This window comes from Coccomyxa subellipsoidea (assembly GCF_000258705.1).
Source record: "Coccomyxa subellipsoidea C-169, whole genome shotgun sequence".
Classification (NCBI taxonomy): Eukaryota; Viridiplantae; Chlorophyta; class Trebouxiophyceae; family Coccomyxaceae; genus Coccomyxa; species Coccomyxa subellipsoidea.
Genome location: NW_005178040.1, coordinates 544224 through 560438, shown reverse-complemented (window position 1 = coordinate 560438; position 16215 = coordinate 544224). Strand labels below are relative to the sequence as shown.

The 16215-nt window shown below is 51.9% G+C and overlaps 4 protein-coding genes across 4 annotated transcripts; 1 reads left to right on the top strand and 3 right to left on the bottom strand.

The window, feature by feature from the left end:
- Positions 1-754: 754 nt before the first annotated feature.
- Positions 755-2163, bottom strand: COCSUDRAFT_83610 (hypothetical protein; the record flags this gene model as incomplete). Its single annotated transcript, XM_005650722.1, has 3 exons — positions 755-798; positions 1292-1549; positions 1938-2163. 3 exons carry the CDS (start codon positions 2161-2163, stop codon positions 755-757), a joined length of 528 nt encoding a protein of 175 aa, XP_005650779.1.
- Positions 2164-4828: 2665 nt separating this feature from the next.
- COCSUDRAFT_52556 (hypothetical protein) lies at positions 4829-7979 on the bottom strand. The gene is made up of 6 exons (XM_005650222.1): positions 7928-7979; positions 7502-7573; positions 7331-7379; positions 7053-7162; positions 6341-6484; positions 4829-5773 (listed from the first exon to the last, which is right to left on the bottom strand). Exons 2-6 carry the CDS (start codon positions 7529-7531, stop codon positions 5591-5593), a joined length of 516 nt encoding a protein of 171 aa, XP_005650279.1. The 5' UTR covers positions 7532-7573; positions 7928-7979; the 3' UTR covers positions 4829-5590.
- Positions 7980-9667: 1688 nt separating this feature from the next.
- COCSUDRAFT_35372 (AB-hydrolase YheT) lies at positions 9668-12596 on the bottom strand (the record flags this gene model as incomplete). The annotated part of the gene is made up of 8 exons (XM_005650221.1): positions 9668-9815; positions 10179-10346; positions 10666-10903; positions 11303-11485; positions 11652-11744; positions 11871-12026; positions 12170-12321; positions 12529-12596. 8 exons carry the CDS (start codon positions 12594-12596, stop codon positions 9668-9670), a joined length of 1206 nt encoding a protein of 401 aa, XP_005650278.1.
- A 970-nt stretch (positions 12597-13566) lies between these two features.
- On the top strand, positions 13567-15389 carry COCSUDRAFT_12863 (glycerol-3-phosphate 1-acyltransferase; the record flags this gene model as incomplete). The annotated part of the gene is made up of 6 exons (XM_005650220.1): positions 13567-13740; positions 13885-13956; positions 14067-14166; positions 14478-14623; positions 14912-14998; positions 15270-15389. Coding segments are annotated over 6 exons (699 nt in total), but the record flags the coding sequence as incomplete, so codon positions are not given.
- Between the last annotated feature and the right edge of the window lie 826 nt (positions 15390-16215).

The following is a 16215-nucleotide window of genomic DNA, read 5'->3' as shown; positions in this document are numbered from 1 at the left end:
GGTTGTTGGTGAACCCGATCGTCCCTTCGCAAAGGGAAGCTCTGCACATGCAAAATTGTCACGTGGCCAGCCACGTGCCTAAAAGTACTCCCATGACAGTACTCCCAACGGAGGGTGGAATCTGAACACCTGTACAATTATCCTGCCGAAGGGAAAGAGCAGCATGCTAGATGGAGCAGGGGAGCATCATCCTTCAGCCTATACATAGGGCTCTAGCTAGCTGGGCAATTGCAACGCAGTCACCGCGCGGTGCACCAGTGCTGCAGAATCACACCAGCAAATTGTGCTTGCAGAATATGACAATCCCTCCAGATTCACTTCATAGGCTCCAGCAAATATCTAAGAAGTACATACAGCCCAGTGCATGGCGCGTTCCATTCTTACAAAAGTCATACGGATCGATGTACCTTTCACCGTATCTTGCACGCGCTAGGAGAACTGCAGCACAGTCAGGATCTTCTGATATGGATATCACACTTGGATTGCAATCATTCACCTCCTCGGGATAGCTACAATTAACTCCTCGCACATCTGCAAGCGCTGCCTGAAGCTCTCACTCCCTTTGCCACTTCTAATAATTGTACTCTGTGAACAGCATAGATCATAGTATTACACGATAGAGAAAGCACACATTCCATAAGATACATTCACACTACACAATACAAAAATTGACTCACGGACGCTGGCCGTTACTATAAACCGTGACCCGTGTGACTCCTCATGCTTCGGCTGAAAAGCTGGGAGAACCTGCCATTTAGAAATAGCTGTCAGCAGCTGCCGGTCCTGCAGTGCCCCCGCCTGGGAGAGGGGGGCACAGGGGGATCGCTCAACGAGAGGGCCTCCAAGCCAGCCGGTGAGCTGCTGTAGATGTCTTGGGACCCCCTGTCGCGCACCCTCTCAAAGCCAGGGTCTCCTGAGGAGGCAGCGAAAACCTCATCCATTGTTGACACCGCTCTTCTGTGTGTTTTGAGCTGGTCCCTCCATTCTCTCGTCCTACTCTGTTTACCTGCATGGTGACAGAAAAATATTATTTGGCAGGCAGCATCATGCCCCAGTGGAGATATCTGCAAAACAACCTGGTTGCATAACTTGGGCTTGTGCAAAAGTGCATGTGATAGATGGGAACGATAGGTTTCTCGTAGCAGTAAGAGTTCTCATCACCCTGCGGCACCCAGCAAGGGTCTTTCTTTCACTCTCGAGACCCTTGAATCCATCCAACATGCAGGTTTAGCCGCATCTGTTTGTGCCGAGAAAAGTCATTCCAAAAGAAATTTGAAAAAGGAGGCCGGACCTTGGCTGCTGGGCGTCCTGCGGTGGTGGTGGTGCCGAGGCCGATCAGGCGTCCTGAACAGGCCGCTAGCCCCGGCCCCGTCTGCGAGGCCGTTCCCTCCGGCCATGGAAACGCCGCCGAACAGCCGGTCCTGCAGCAGCAGCGCCGCGCCGTGCGCCGGCTGCACGCGCGGATGCACCGCCTCTGCCGACGGCAGCGCCAGCTTCAGCCCCTCCCTCACCACGTCCAGGAAGGGCGAGTCCTCCGACAGCAGGCCGCCTGCGCACACAGAGGGTCAATATCTCTGGCAGTGCATTGATTCTGGAGAGTATGCTTTGGTTGCTACAGCACCCATGCTTCAAGGATCTATACATACATCATCGGGGACCTTGCCGTTCACACAGAACCAGGCAACAGGGTGGCGGCTGAGTCTTCAGTTCAGACTTCTTAACAGAGCCACTGACGTGAGAACACTCTGTGAGGCCGACCATTCTCCATGATAAGGCAGGGCCATGGGGTCAACTAGCAAAGTACATGCCCCCAAGGACATCAAGGACATCCATTTAACAGACCAGACGCATCAGGCGCGCATGCTTGCTCGTGTTGGGCCAGTACATCTCTGCGCCAAGACAGGTGCTCGAGGAATCGCTGAGGACCTTGGAGTCACCTGAGAGCACCAGCTTGAAGCGGTGGCCCTTGAGGCGGCTGCGCTCGGCCACGGTGACGGCTGCGCGCACGGCTTCGTTGGCCGCCCCGGTGACGATGCGGAAGGCCACGCTGTCTCCCTCCTCCGCGCAGCGCAGCACGACCGGCGCCAGCGCCGCGATGCGCGCCCAGCCGGGCTCCGCGTACGCCCACCTGCTCGCACATGCCGGCACATGACCCCATTGCATATGCTCACTGGGGGTTCCTGGCTGGGGAGATCTTATTTATGTTGATAAGTACCTTCACCTCAACTGCTGGGTGCATGGCTTTGGGTGACTAGTGTGGTATGTCTTTCAGTGTTTTGGATGTCATGCTGGCCGCTCACTCTGAGAGCTCAAAATCAGTTATGGGATCAGCCGTACATCCCTGGGAAGCAAGGTGTGCCCCTTAGTAACCGCAACATGTATCTTGCCTCTGTGATGACCTGCTCTCCAGTGATAAATTAACGCAACGAGGGTCAATCCTGTTATTTGTTTGCTGCATCATGTCCGGAGAATGAGACCGTTCTAGAATGGCATTCAGTGCAAGCATGGGCTGCCTGGCAGCGTTACTAAGCTTGGGGCAAAAAGACATGGGCTGCCTGGCGCACCCCAAGAGGTCCTCTGCCTTCTCCACGCCGCAATGTGCGCAGGTTGCTGCCACCAGCTCTGTCCGAGGGCCCCTCCCATCCGCCGCCCTTGCCACCGCTGCCAGCGCTCGCTGCCCTGCCACAACACACACCTTCCTCCATCACTTTCCTGAGCCCTGTGTTCTCAGTACGCTCATGGGCCCATGCAACACAAGACCAGCCTGGCCGCGTTTCAAAAGCCTGTCAAATGAGGAGGTGAAGCGCTGGTCGTGTACATGCAGCGACAACGCAGATGTTGGATCACCACTGCATCACTGAATGCCTGCATGTTGTGTGTGTGTGCGTGTGTCTTCACCTATGTCATAGCCGCTGCCTCCATCAAGGAAGGCTGGTCCCCACCCGGATGCCCTCACATGCTCCCCGTCTGGTCCTATCCCCAGCGCAATTGTCCCTGCACCACACTAGGTGTCAGAGGATAGTTAATCAAAATTGCACGTGTATGTAACATGCAAGATCCCGCGCGATGCCAACTAGACAGAATTTTCACCTCACGGAAGGTCTGTCCTGAATAGCATTTTACCTGGGAATTCCATGTGTTGATCACAGACAAGTCCCCTTACTTTCTTTTCGCATATTGAGATCTTTGGGTGGTTCAGGGGGGCTGGGGTTTACCTGTTCCGATGACAAGCACACAGCCAGTGCAGGGGCCTCCAGTTCCACAGGCCAGCGCCACCACCGAGTCATTGTACACAAGGACCTCGATCTGCACAGCACAGGACAATTTGTCATGTCGTGCATGTGACCTACCCGAGGCTTGAAATCGTGTACTGTGGAAAAGCAGCTTCAGAGTGGCTTGCGGCTCTTGCCTGGTCATTTTGCAGCCAGCTTTGAAGTGCTTCTTTGACTGTGTCAGCGTCTGCCTGGCGATCGACACCTGCCATGCCAGCGCAGACTCCTGCCAGATGCGATGCATCTAGGCCTGCTGCCGACAGCGCCCCTGCGCACAGGCAATCAAGGCAATTTAATTTCAGCTGCAGCTTGGAATCAGTTCTCTGTGGCAATGATGCAGTCTATAGGGTGCAGAAGAATGCTGCCTCATTGGAGCACCTGTGATGGTGCCCCGCAGCACAGATAATGCTGCATCCCGTCCCACGCTGTTCCTGCAAGTGATCATGGCGATTGAGAGATATGAGAGGGATTAAACAAACTGTTTCCTTCAGGAAATACAGGAAAATCGAGTGTCCTGTCTGTGTCCAGAGCTTCACCAGTTGGAGGCCCCTCCCCGTGCTCGTCCCAGTATTTCTCCGTTTTTGGTGTCCATGACCACACATTCGGTCTTGGAGCCCCCACCGTCAATACCAGCAAGGACCTTGCGATCTTCCATGCCCACCGTCGGAATCACCCTAAATTCAGAGGATATCTAAACGTGGAGTTGCTGTGCATCCTATGGGCATCCTTGTAAAATATGAATTTGTTCACAAGACAGCTGATCAGAGCCTGAGGGTGCTGGAACACACGGATAGATTTCCACCTGGGTGGGATCAAATTTGGGCACTTCTGTTGGATGGAAGAGATGGAGACTGATTTTATCAAACTTTGCACATCATTATTCAATGCAGAAGTGGATCAGTATAATCATCTTATGATTGTCGAGTAACAGGTGATTTCTCATCGGCATGGAATTTAGTGGTCACGTACTGGTCTTACAGAGTCAGCTGACGCAATCTAAGCAATGATGAGAACCAGTTCTAGATGAATGTTGCACTTTGACATCAGGATTTGACTCAGCGTTCTGCATAAATCTCAGCTATAAGAGAGCGCGCTGCAGGGTCAAAGCCCCTGGATAAACGGGAGAAGAGGATTAAATGCATGCAGGTGCTGGAAGCTTCCCCCAAAGACTCATGATTCAACACCCAGGCAGGACAGACTGCTACTCATGGTAGCAGTACCAGTTTCTTGTACTGTACCATGGGAAGAAGCACATGCATGTATGGCAGAATTTAGTCGCTCATCTTGCACTCGTGTGGAAGCCCTCGATTGGTCAAACTTTGAAGCTCGAGCTCTTGAATAATTTGGATCACAGTATAGTAATCTCTTGGCCCCCACGCCATGTGGGCCCTGGCCATTCTGAGCACAAACGCATGGGTACAGCTTCACAAAGAAAGCATCATCACATTGCATGGAACCCAAAGTCAATTAGTCCCTATAATTAATCGTGTGATAATTACAAGGACTGCTTGAGTTCGAATGTGGGCATGCAGATGTCAACAACAACACAGCACTCTTGTTAAAGGAAAGCAACGTGTGAACACAGTCCTTTCTATCCTTGAAACAGTCTGTAAATGGTCAGGACAGATTGGCCTGACTCAAAAGTCATCAGCAAAAGATGACAAACTTGCCAGACGTCACTTCAAAAGAGTGAACTCACTTCAAAAACCAAAAGTCCAGTGAACCAAGGCAGCGCTTGAGAGCGCTAGCAATCAGGGCAGTATTGACGAGGAGCACTTCCACACTTGCAACGCAACGCACAGATCTTTGACCCTGATATGTGCAAGGACCCAGCATGTCTTCAGTCGGCACATAGTACAACCATTGCAAAACCAAATCACTGTATCATCCATTTGAGAGCTCTCACTTCTTTGCCTCAACCGAAGGCATTCAGGACCACTCTGTACACATGGCCTTGCCATCTGTACCAGAGCTCCTTGAGGGGATTTGCTCACAGCAGCGCCTTTCTCAGTGCTGGGACTTTGACTCTCAGGCTTCTTGTCGTTACTTTTCTCGGCTGTGAAAGCCGCTGTGGTCTGTGGCTGAAAGCCCAATCTTATAAGCATCCTTCAGAAGTTGCATGTTGTCGTAGCCAATGAGTCAGCTTCGGATGGCTGATGGATGAATCTTTGCTGCACCTCAGGGGAAAACGCTTGGATACATAAGCATATTTACCACCAGAAACCTCCGCCCTCAGAGGGAAACCCACGACATTATAAATTATCTACCACCGGGCCCCCTCCGCCCGCAGAATGAAACTCTCGACATATATACCTTTATCACCACCAAGCACCACCGCAGCCGTTGCCCCAGCCCCAGCCGCCGGAGAAGCAGCCGCCGCCGCCGCCGGGAATGTAAGTGTTGTCAACCGGGTTGGGATTCAGCAGACCCGTGCTCTGGAAGTTGTCGATGAACAGCGCAACATCCTTCAGGAACGCGCGGCCCTCAATCTTGTCAATCACCTGCGCGCGTGAATTTCCCTACTTTGGGACTATAAATTGCTGTCGTCAATTTAAGATCCCCGGAGCAGAGGCCAGGGCACCCTGCAGCCCTTGCCCGGGAGCTGCATGTTTAGGTTGCTAAATTAAGGGAAATTCTGAGTCAGCCATGCCAAAATGCATGATGCATGGAGCATGCAGCCCATTCTTACTGCATGCAACAGAACATGACAAATAAACTCTCCCAATCTTTTTCTCGTCAGGCGTACTGCAAGGATTCACTAGCAGAATTGTGCACTAAAATTCTTGGCGGCTTGCAGCTCTTGGAAGGGGGCTGATGCTGAGAGCGAAAGGGGATGATGTATGTCACATCCATACATCTTGTACGTGTATCTTGGAATGACTGCATGTGAGCTGACTTTTGAGAACTTGGTCTCTAGTGCGAATGGTGGAGAAATGCGAAGGGCAGGGAACTTTGGAGAAGATCCATAAAGTGCTGCTGGAACACACCTAGCCTGGTAGGCTGAAAGAGCGTGTAGTAGCAAAGTAATATTTACACCAATAATGAGGCAGGAGAAAGGGGTGGAGCACCTTGGTGAAGGCAGGCATGGACTTGTGGCGGCGGTAGAAATTTGCGATGGAGCCCACATGGCGCTCCGGGACAAAGGTGACTGTATATGTCAGCGTGTTGGCCGCCGCATCATACACCGGCTCGCGAAGAGTCACGATGACCACCTGGCACATCACATAATGATTACTGATATTACAACATTTTCACAATGTAGCTTTGGCCCCGGCTGGCGGTTAAATTGGGTCCTGCTCAGATCTGGCGAAGAGTCACAATGACAATCTGGCACATTAGAGCGTGGTCAGCCATGTGCATATGATATATTTCTCTCGTTAATCTATGGCAGGCTTTTCCTGCCAACACGCAAGGTCTGTCTACAGACAAGCTGCATTTGAAGGCTGCCAAGTACCTACCCCTTGTTGGACTCGCCAGATCCAAGCAAGACCCAATCATCTGTGGGCACGTTAACAGGATACTTGATGCAAATTTTTTCGAGAAGGTCGTCAGCGCTATCCTTTCACCATGAGCACATTGCACATAAAAATTTGCATGCTCTTGTCAGGGGGAGGAACAGGAGCTGTTAGGGCAGAGTAAGATCATGACCTGCCAAAAGTCCTCACAAGAGCCTCCTGCTGCGTTTGGGCAGGCACTACTGCAGGCCCTTCCCTTGCTCACAGCATATTATTTGAGCACAAAAGAATGCAAAGCAGATGTCTTTTCAAGCCAGCGGCTCACTGTGTTGTTCTGGGGCTTATTGCCCTTGAGTCCGAACAGCGCAGCGTTGGGTGCATCCAGCCAGTCGTTGGACTTGTTGTTGTAGAACATCTTGTCGACCGAGAAGAAGTCTGCAAACACCACACATTTCCCTCTACCCCAGACTTCCTCTTGCCTTTTGCCTTACAGCAAGCAATCCTTGCAGTCTGCAAAGTGCCATGTCATTCTGCTGTTCATGGATGTAAGACTTTCCGCAGCTTACATACTTCAATGCAGTGGGGGAGAGTGGTGATCATTACCTGTCCCAATCATGCCTGCATACCTCTCCGGCTTGTCAGCAAAGAAGATCTGCATAGGAACAGGTTGAGATCATCAGCTTATGTGTGGCTCTCTTCCTCTCTTCCAAGAGATTGTAGAGCATCACATGCAAGGGGTTATTCACCAGGATGAGCGTGCTCAATGGGCCTCACCGTTTGGGCGGACACATTTGAGAGGATCATGACTGTTTTTTTGCCCGTTGTGGTAAAGTTGGCGAGCTTTGCCTGCAACACAACCCACCACTTCAATCTCACTTTGCATTCTCATCTAAGCAAAGACTTGTCTGCGCTGCTTTGTTGCTTCAAAAGTTTTCACATAGCATATCTTTGTAGCCACATTGGCTTCCAGCCAAAATCCTTATAAGAAACACTGCTTGGCAGACTAAGTTCAGCTGATCAGAATCATTGAAAAGATGCTGGAGGTACAAATTTTTGCATGCGTGCGCCCTGCAGGATCCACTGGAAGTACCGGCTTCACTGGAGAATCTCCAGTTTTACCAGTGCAACAGGCTTCCGGAAGAATGTGTTGCCCTTTGGCAAGTTGCAGCAACAGGCTTCTCCAGAGATACTGCAGCGCACCTGCTGGATGAACAGCAGTGAGGCACTGTCCGAGCTGGAGTTGCACCCGGCAGCGGCCGCCGGCGCCGCCGCATTGTTCAGCGCATTTGCCGACGGCAGCGGCGCTCCGACAGGGGACGCCATCGGAGACGGGGCCATCGCTTCCAGTAAAGACCCCGCCAGTTCCATTTGTGGCGCGAGGGTCGGTACCGCGTTTGTATACCTGCACCAACGAGGCACAACTGAGCAAGCCAGCACCCCATTTTGAGTTTGATCCTCCTGAATTAAACATGCGTGCGTTCGTACTGCATCGAAGGCAGACCATGATGTAGCATGCAGGCGTCTGCAGCGCAGACACAAGTTTGTGTGGAGCTTCAGGTACTGTATTGTGTTCATTCAAGTGCAATCTGCACTGCGCTGTCAAGGTTGGTAAGGGATCCGTTAGCTTGCACAGCTCAGGCTTAGACAGCATCAATGTTCAGGAAGTGTCAGGGGTGCAATGATCTTGGTTTTGACCATTAGTCGGGAAATGGTGCGTCCAGGAGCCCTCACTTGCCACCACGATGGAAGTTGTAGTCATCACCCGCTTCAGGCGCCGGTGCCGGCACAGCGGCGGCTGGTTTCTTAGCGGCAGTGGCCGCCTTTGTTGGCGCCATAGCTGGTACGCCCGCTGGCGGCAGCGGCTGGCCTGCAAATAAACAAAAGACAAGGTCACTCACTCTCTCATTTAATTGGGGTTTCTCTTTCCCCTTTTCTGCTAAAGCTTCTGCTTCTTCCAGCCGGGCTTCTGTTAATTTTTTGTGTCATTTCTCTTATAGCAAGCCAGATGGGTGGCTTGGGTCTGAGCTTCACGGTGCCCCAAGGAGCACGTCGTTAGCGAAAGGTCTGCGAATGATTCTGGTGCCAGAAAACCGCTTACACGCCCTTGTATGTGAGTGATATGCTTTTTGGGAACTGGGGCCTCTCAACTGACTAGATACTTGAGTGCCCTTGCCATCGACATCCGTTGAACGTCGAGCACCGGCAAATTCTTGCAAGCTCTAGAATTATGCACTCCATGATTTACTTGAGATACATTATACTGCATTACTGCAAGATTTTAGCACGCGACACTATACGGTTCCTTAAGAGCAATCTTCCAATCCTGTCGAACTAGACAGGAGGAAAGTTCAGAGCCCTATAAGATGACGGACCGCGTACCTGCGACGATCTGGATAATGACCAGCAAGCAGGAGGATACAGCCAGGAATCGAGAACCCTGCATCATCGCAACAAAACCCCAAGCACTGTCGAGTCGCGTGATGATGATGCCCGGGTTTGTGCACTCACCCTTTTCCACACCCAAGCTCAAGAACAACTCAGACGCCGAACAAGCCTATAAGTAAATATACGAAGAACAACAATGGTATCCTCAAGTACTTCAAAACCGCTCAGCTCATCCACCTTCCTCAACCGTCATCACGCTCATCATACGGCTGACGTGGCTAGTAGTCTCTCGATTTCAAATTCCAGTTCAACAGATGATCGTGCACCAACTCTACTCCCTGTCTGGCTCGTGAGATGCAGACAAACCGCATCATCATCCGCAAATTTGCTCTTATTCGCGCGAGTTTTCTACACGGTACACCATGCTGTCACGGCACATTAAGCTTCCATAAAAATAGGAGCCCGGGGCAGCTTAACGGCGTCTGCGTTCTGCTCCAGGTTCTGCCATTGCAGTGTTCCCCTTGATTTCTCTGCGACGGTGCAAGCTCTGCTCGGCTACATGCGTGAACGCTGCGGTGGCCGCTGCCGGCGTGGCAGCTCTGCGTTGTGCGCATGGCAGGCTTGGAAAAAGCTGAGTGCCACATCATCGCTCCAAGAGCCCGCGAAGGGCCACAGCCCCTGCAGGAACGCCACATGGCCGCCCCTGCACCCCAAAAATCGCATCATTTGGCTAGATTGCGCTAATAAAAAGTACGTATGTTTCAGATAAGTTGAGCTCTGAGAGAAAGCAGTGGTCGACCATCATAGACGTGAAGCTGAGTCAAGCTGAGAGAAAAGTCATGTGGCATTAGTCACGGGCCCTGTTTGGGACCATGCCTTGACGCCAATCCAAAACGAGCTCAGCATGTTGGTGAACCTAACTTCAATACAAGCAGTTCCTGCCGAAAAAGCAAGGCGCGCCTGCAGACAGGCTGCAGGTAAGGGCTGCCACATAACCTACCCCTTTTGTTATCAAAAAGATGATCAGCTTTCCGAGCCAGTGCGCGTGTGTTGTGTTAGGCCTCACCTGGCGGTGACGGCCAGGACTGTGTTGGGGTTGGCGCTGCACTCAGCAATTGGCAGCCGGCCCATGAAGGGGTCGTCCTGGGCCACCAGGAAGAGCGAGGGAGTGGTGATGTGGGGGATGTACTGCTCGCTCGAGCCGTGCTTGTAATACTCCTCCACGCTGTCGTACCTGCGCACAGCACAATCTCTTCAATCGCTCACGTTCTGAGGGACTAAAAAAGTCAAAAATTGCCTGCGCCCACATGCGCCACAGCAGGGCGCACTTTTCAGCATTCACAGCAAGAAAGGCATTTACAGCAAGAAAGGCCATCAGTAACCTGTCCCAAGGCCTGTCTTGCGGAAGATGCGTCTCAGTATGCACTTCCTTTGAAGCTTTAGACAATGCTGAAATTTGACACATGACCAGGAGAGACAGAAGGGCGGGAATTTTGCAGCAAGGCAGACTGCCGACATGTGCTAGCATGTGCTGGCATGTGCGCGCGACGCACCCGAACACCTTACACACGACGGCCTCGTCGAAATGCGAAATGGTCCAGGCTTCAGTCAGAGCGTCCAGCGTGGCGTGCTGACTCATCTGATGCTCGTGCTCCCTGAAGTAGGCCTTCAATCGAACAGCCAGCAAGATGTTATACAGTCGCGCCACCGTCCACGGCCTCTGCAGGTTCTCTGAGGCTGTGGCAAGACAGGTGGGGCTGCTCACCAGCGCTGCGCAGGTTATACCGCTGCCTGCACGTTACCAGGGGACTCTATTTCAGGACAGATGATCACAATGTTTGTTGTGCGGAAATACTGGAACAGGATACGGTCATTCTATAGAGTGAAATATGTGATTGGTTGGAACCACTTTTAATTCCGAGCTTCTCCCTCCTGCCAAGAAAATACAGGGTGATGATAAATGTTGAGCATGAATGAGACAAATATTTGGCTTGCCACTGGACATGCACGGCCAGTGAGAACTCAACAAGTATTGGTGTGTTTTTAGAGGGAGCCCTCTTGGCAAGGAGCATGTCCACCGGTCGCACTGTCAACATGTCAGTAAGCCTTGCATTTAGGAATCCCAAGAAGTTTGCAGGGCATAGGCTGGCAGAAATATAGAGGAAACAATAGCAGGCAGGCAGTGCCTACCTTGTCCGGGCCATTTGCCGGTGTCAGCCTCTGCCAGGTATTTTGTGAGGATGAGGGCGCCCAGAGAGTATCCGGCGGCAAACAGAGGCGCGTCCGGGAACCTCCGCTGCACCTCCTCGATGCCAAAATGGACATCGTCGGTGAATGTTGCACTGTAGCACTTTGGCACCGTCATGGGCAGCCCTGCATTGTTGTCGATGCCTCATTTGACAATTGAATTTAAGATCTGTATAGTGCAGTTTGTACTCTGGCAGACGATGCGAGGATGTCTGAGTTGGTGAAAATTCCCGCTTCATTTTCTGACAGACTGTTATCACTTGTGCTTCAGGGATATGTTCTGTACTGTTACCTGCACACCCTCTATAATTGAGCACAGCCGCCCTCCAGCCCTTCCTGGCTGCAGCTGCGCAGATGGCCTTGCAGTACCCCTCCCTGCTGCCCCCTGCATGCATCATAGATCAGTTGGTGATAGAAGTAAAGTACTAGCTTAGCAGGTTGGCTGGCCATCAAGGGTGTGATATGGACTTTAACACGAGTAAGCAAAGTGATTTTCAGAGGCAGGCCGCACCTGTGAGACCGTGAAAAACCAGCAGCACAGGTGCAGACTGATCTATGTGTGAGGCAGTATCACAGCCCTGGAACCAATCCAGTGCTATGAGGCCCCCGTCAGGGGTCACGAGGGCTTGTCGCCTGTACTGTCCAATCCTCCAAAACTGCCTCCCGACTGCAATCATTCAAGGTCTTCATAGAGAGACTGCAAAGCGTGGAGATGCAGAAGGGGCAAGCATATGTGACAGGAGTGAAGTGACACATGCAGACACAAGACTGCAAGGAGCCATGTTTGTGCCCTGAAATTTGGAGCTGCACCTGACAGCATGGTCTGCGCATGCTGGTTGAAGGCCCACGGCGTGGGGCAGAAAGGCTGCTGCAAGATTGGGCAATGATCCAAGACTAAGCGGCTGAGGGGCCCGTCTTTGAAGTACAGCTGCGGTTCCTTGCAGACCTTGGACAGATAGTACCTGGCTGAGCAGAAGCAGCCGTCATTGCATGCTATTGAATGACATAGGTGACCTGGAGTGAAGGCATGCGTCCTCCAAGGTTCAGCCAGCTGCCCAAGAGCCTTGCTAGACCATCTGCCTTGGCATGTCAGCGCATCTAGTGAAACATGCGATCAACAATTTGGAGTTGCAACTTTTCAAGCGTCACAAGTGTAGCGTGCAGCGCACCATAAGTAAGCTGTTGAAACAGATGCACCAGCCACTGCTGTCAGGCGGTCAGGGTGCCGATCAGGCATGCTATACCTAAGAGAACGTCAAATGAATATTTTGGAAGAATGGAATCGCAACAGCAAGCCTAGCACACGGCACAAGAGTCCCCAATTGTGTTCACTAGGATCCCAGATCACGCAATTTGTGGCACTATAGGCCTGTTAATAGATGGAACGACTATGTCTGGATCACCCAATGCCACTAAAAGTATCTACTGTATATATTGCTGATCTGCAGAGACACTCCGAGCTCCTCCGAAAGGCAGCATCCGACGTGGAAAGTGAACTCATCGGCATCTCGGAGTCTGGATCATCTCGATGCATGTCAAGGTCGTTGGCAACGATCCATGATCATCTCCACCCAGAAAAACATGGACTTGCAAATATCTCTCGAGCCTTCCTTCCTGAGTGTCTAATCAACACCGACCCTTGCGTTTAGGGCCATCGAGTTCAGCACCATGGGTCTGGGAATGGCTGGTTCCCGGCCAGGTACCCTGCTCAACAGCACATGTAAACTCTGCCAAAGATCTACATCGATTTATACAACAGCGAGCATCTCCAGCCGGCCTGCTGCAGCAAAGTCTCAAGCATCAACTCTGGTTGGAGGTCCAAAGCTTCAGGTCAGGCCGAGCGCAAGCAAGGCATCGTACAGGCGTCTGATGTCCATTCCCAATGCTAGATGTTTATCTTGGATCCAAATGGAGAAGGGGGGTGAATGGTGCCATTCTGGTGCAGGCACGCTTGGCAGGCCAAGGAAGAGGGATCAGCAGGTGTCAAGGGCGAAGCAAGCGGCAGCAGGCCGTTTGCAGCACAGCTGGCGCAGTTGCAGCCCCCTTTGGTGACGCAGGTGGGCAAGATAGGCTGCTAGAAGTGGCCACACACCCGCTTAATAACGTCAGGAGATTTGCGCTACAGCTGAAAATTATGGATATGGCTGCATGCAGGTGCTGGTCCAGCTCCTGGGTCAGCGAGCAAGCTGAAGGATGTCTTGGCGTCAGTGAAGGGCTTCATATTTTACACAACCACCTTCCTCTTGGCCCTGCCGCTGTTTGTGATCATGCTGCTGTTGGCCCCATTCGTGGCAGCCTTCGACAAGCACAGGCGGCTGGCCCAGCATTTTGTGAACAACATCTGGGCCAAGGTCTCCACCATTCCCTACTATGGTGTGGAGGTGAGGATGCAGAACGCCAACAAGGCAGAACGCTAACATGGCATGACTTGTGCCTCTTCTGCCTGACTATCACAAGGCTGACACGTTTTCTCCATTTACTGTGTTGAGTAAGAACAGACTAATAGATAAGTTTTTGTGCAACAGATCGTGGGCAAAGAGAATTTACCGGCAGCAGATACACCAGCGGTGTATGTCTCCAATCATCAGAGCTTTTTGGTGAGCCACCTCGACCGTACACTTTCCGATGTGCCTTGCATGGTTGTTGACTCTAAGAAGAAGCCCAGTGTAGAGTAATTACTAATGTGAGACATTGCCTGTAAATGCAGGACATCTTCACGCTGTTCCACTTGGACAGGCCCTTCAAGTTTGTGTCGAAGACTCCAAACTTCTTCATCCCCATTGTCGGCTGGAGCATGTTCCTCACAGGTTAGCATCACGCCATTGTCATACACTTAGAATGCTACTGGGCAGAATCATTACCACTTCCAATGCCCTTCAGGCAAGTGCATGCTAGCATCTCAAGCCTTTGGCCTGGGGTTGCCACAAGTGAAATGGCAGTTATTGCTGTCAGGGTGTACTTTTGAATTTCAGAGCCCCCTATCGTTGTCTTCTTACACTGATTTCTGAGTGGGTAAAAGCCCGCATCCCCTGATGTATGATCCACTATGCCTGCCTTAGAGTCACCTGCTTGTACTTGCTCAAAAAACACCCAGACACCATCCACATTTTGGATGCAGGACACATTAAGCTGAACAGGATTGACAAGAGGAGCCAGATCAAGTGCCTCGGGGACTGCAAAGACCTGCTCGCCAAGGGAGCAAGCGTTCTCTTCTTCCCAGAAGGGACCCGCAGCAAGGACGGCAAGATGGCTGAGTTCAAAAAGGTGTGAGCTTATTTTCTGACGTGTCAGAATGACCCATCACAAGGTGCTTAAATCTTCGTAAAGACTAAATGGTGCTTTTAGATCATGCTGGTGGCCACCCTCTTTTTGCATGTAAATCTTCGTTGTATCACGCTTCTTCCTGTCAAAAGGGCAAGGTGCGTCTGCAGACAGGCTGCAGCTGAAGGCTGCCAGGGTCCTACCCCTGGTCGGACTGTAGGCAATATGAGTCTTGAAGAGTTGAGGTGTGGAATCGGAAGGTCAAACAGCGCTTGTATTTGTGGGGCACAGGGCGCCTTCTCGGTGGCTTCCAAGGCAAAGGTGCCAATCGTGCCAGTGACGCTGATAGGCACCGGCCACCTCATGCCCAACGGACAGGTCAGTCTGGCCTCCCCAAATCTAACATACAGAGCTCACAACACTCCGCCACTACACAAAGTTCTTCTGCAATGCAGTGCACTCACTTCGAGCAGACAGCGTAGACACCACGGGCAAGCTCTTTCTGTCCCTCAGCAGCACCACCCATGGTGCTGAACTGTTTCAAGGTCCTATCGTTATGTGCAGCAATCCTCATCGTAAGATGGTTTCGTCAGAGGTCAGCAATTCACCGGATCCTTGGAGATGATCGTAAATCTTGTTTTGCTTATAGGAGGGCAAGATGTACAATGGCCGCGTGAAGATGATTGTGCACCCGCCCATCGCGCCCGGCAGCCCGGACGCCACCATGGAGCAGGCCAGGGCCCAGATCGCATCCGCGCTACCGGCCTGAGCCGTTGCATGAATATATGCACTTGGCCTGATGCAGTGAATATCATCTGCTGGTGGCTAGTCATATTAACGAGCTGTTGCGCCCAAAGGCATGTGCTCTGCGCTGTGCGCTGGGTGGTCGGTGGCCTGTTCCTGCCAGGCCTAAGCATTTGCCATGATGAGAGCTGGTGGCTGATAAATATGAAGGGCTGCTGCATGAATTCAGAAGCCGGGCTGGTGCGCCCATAATGGTGTGCTGCGCGCTGGCCAAGGGAGCCACCCTGGGACTGGGCTTGAAGGGGGAAGATTATGAACAGCATGGATTGGGCTTAGCAGCAGGCAAAGCATGGGTGTGGGTGAGATGGGTGTAAGCCTGCGATGCAGCCCCTCGAGGAAGGAATGACCAGGAGAGACATGCTTGTGTTTTGCTGTTGATTGGTGTGGCAGAGGCTGACAATGCCTGGTGCTAGGGCCAATGATGATGAGCCAGTAGCCTTTGGGAGCAGCTGAAAATGGGCTGAATTTGGGCACATGTGACATGGAATAACAGAATAGCGATCAGCGGCGTCACAACAAATGATAAAGCCGTCATACTTTTGGCAACAAACAAAAAACTTCTGGCAACAAACAGAACTCGCCTGCATATGCTCATACGGCATTAATATCTCTCCAGTGGAGCTGCAATGATCATCATTGCAGTGGAGCTGCATGCCATGATGGCATGCAGCTGTTTTGCGCAGTTATGCAGTGCAATCAGAGGGCCTGCATTTGCTGACTTGTGGTATCTGCTGTAAAATCTAAGGGATTGTTGTCTGTGCATTGCATGCCAGAGCCAGAGCCACTGACAT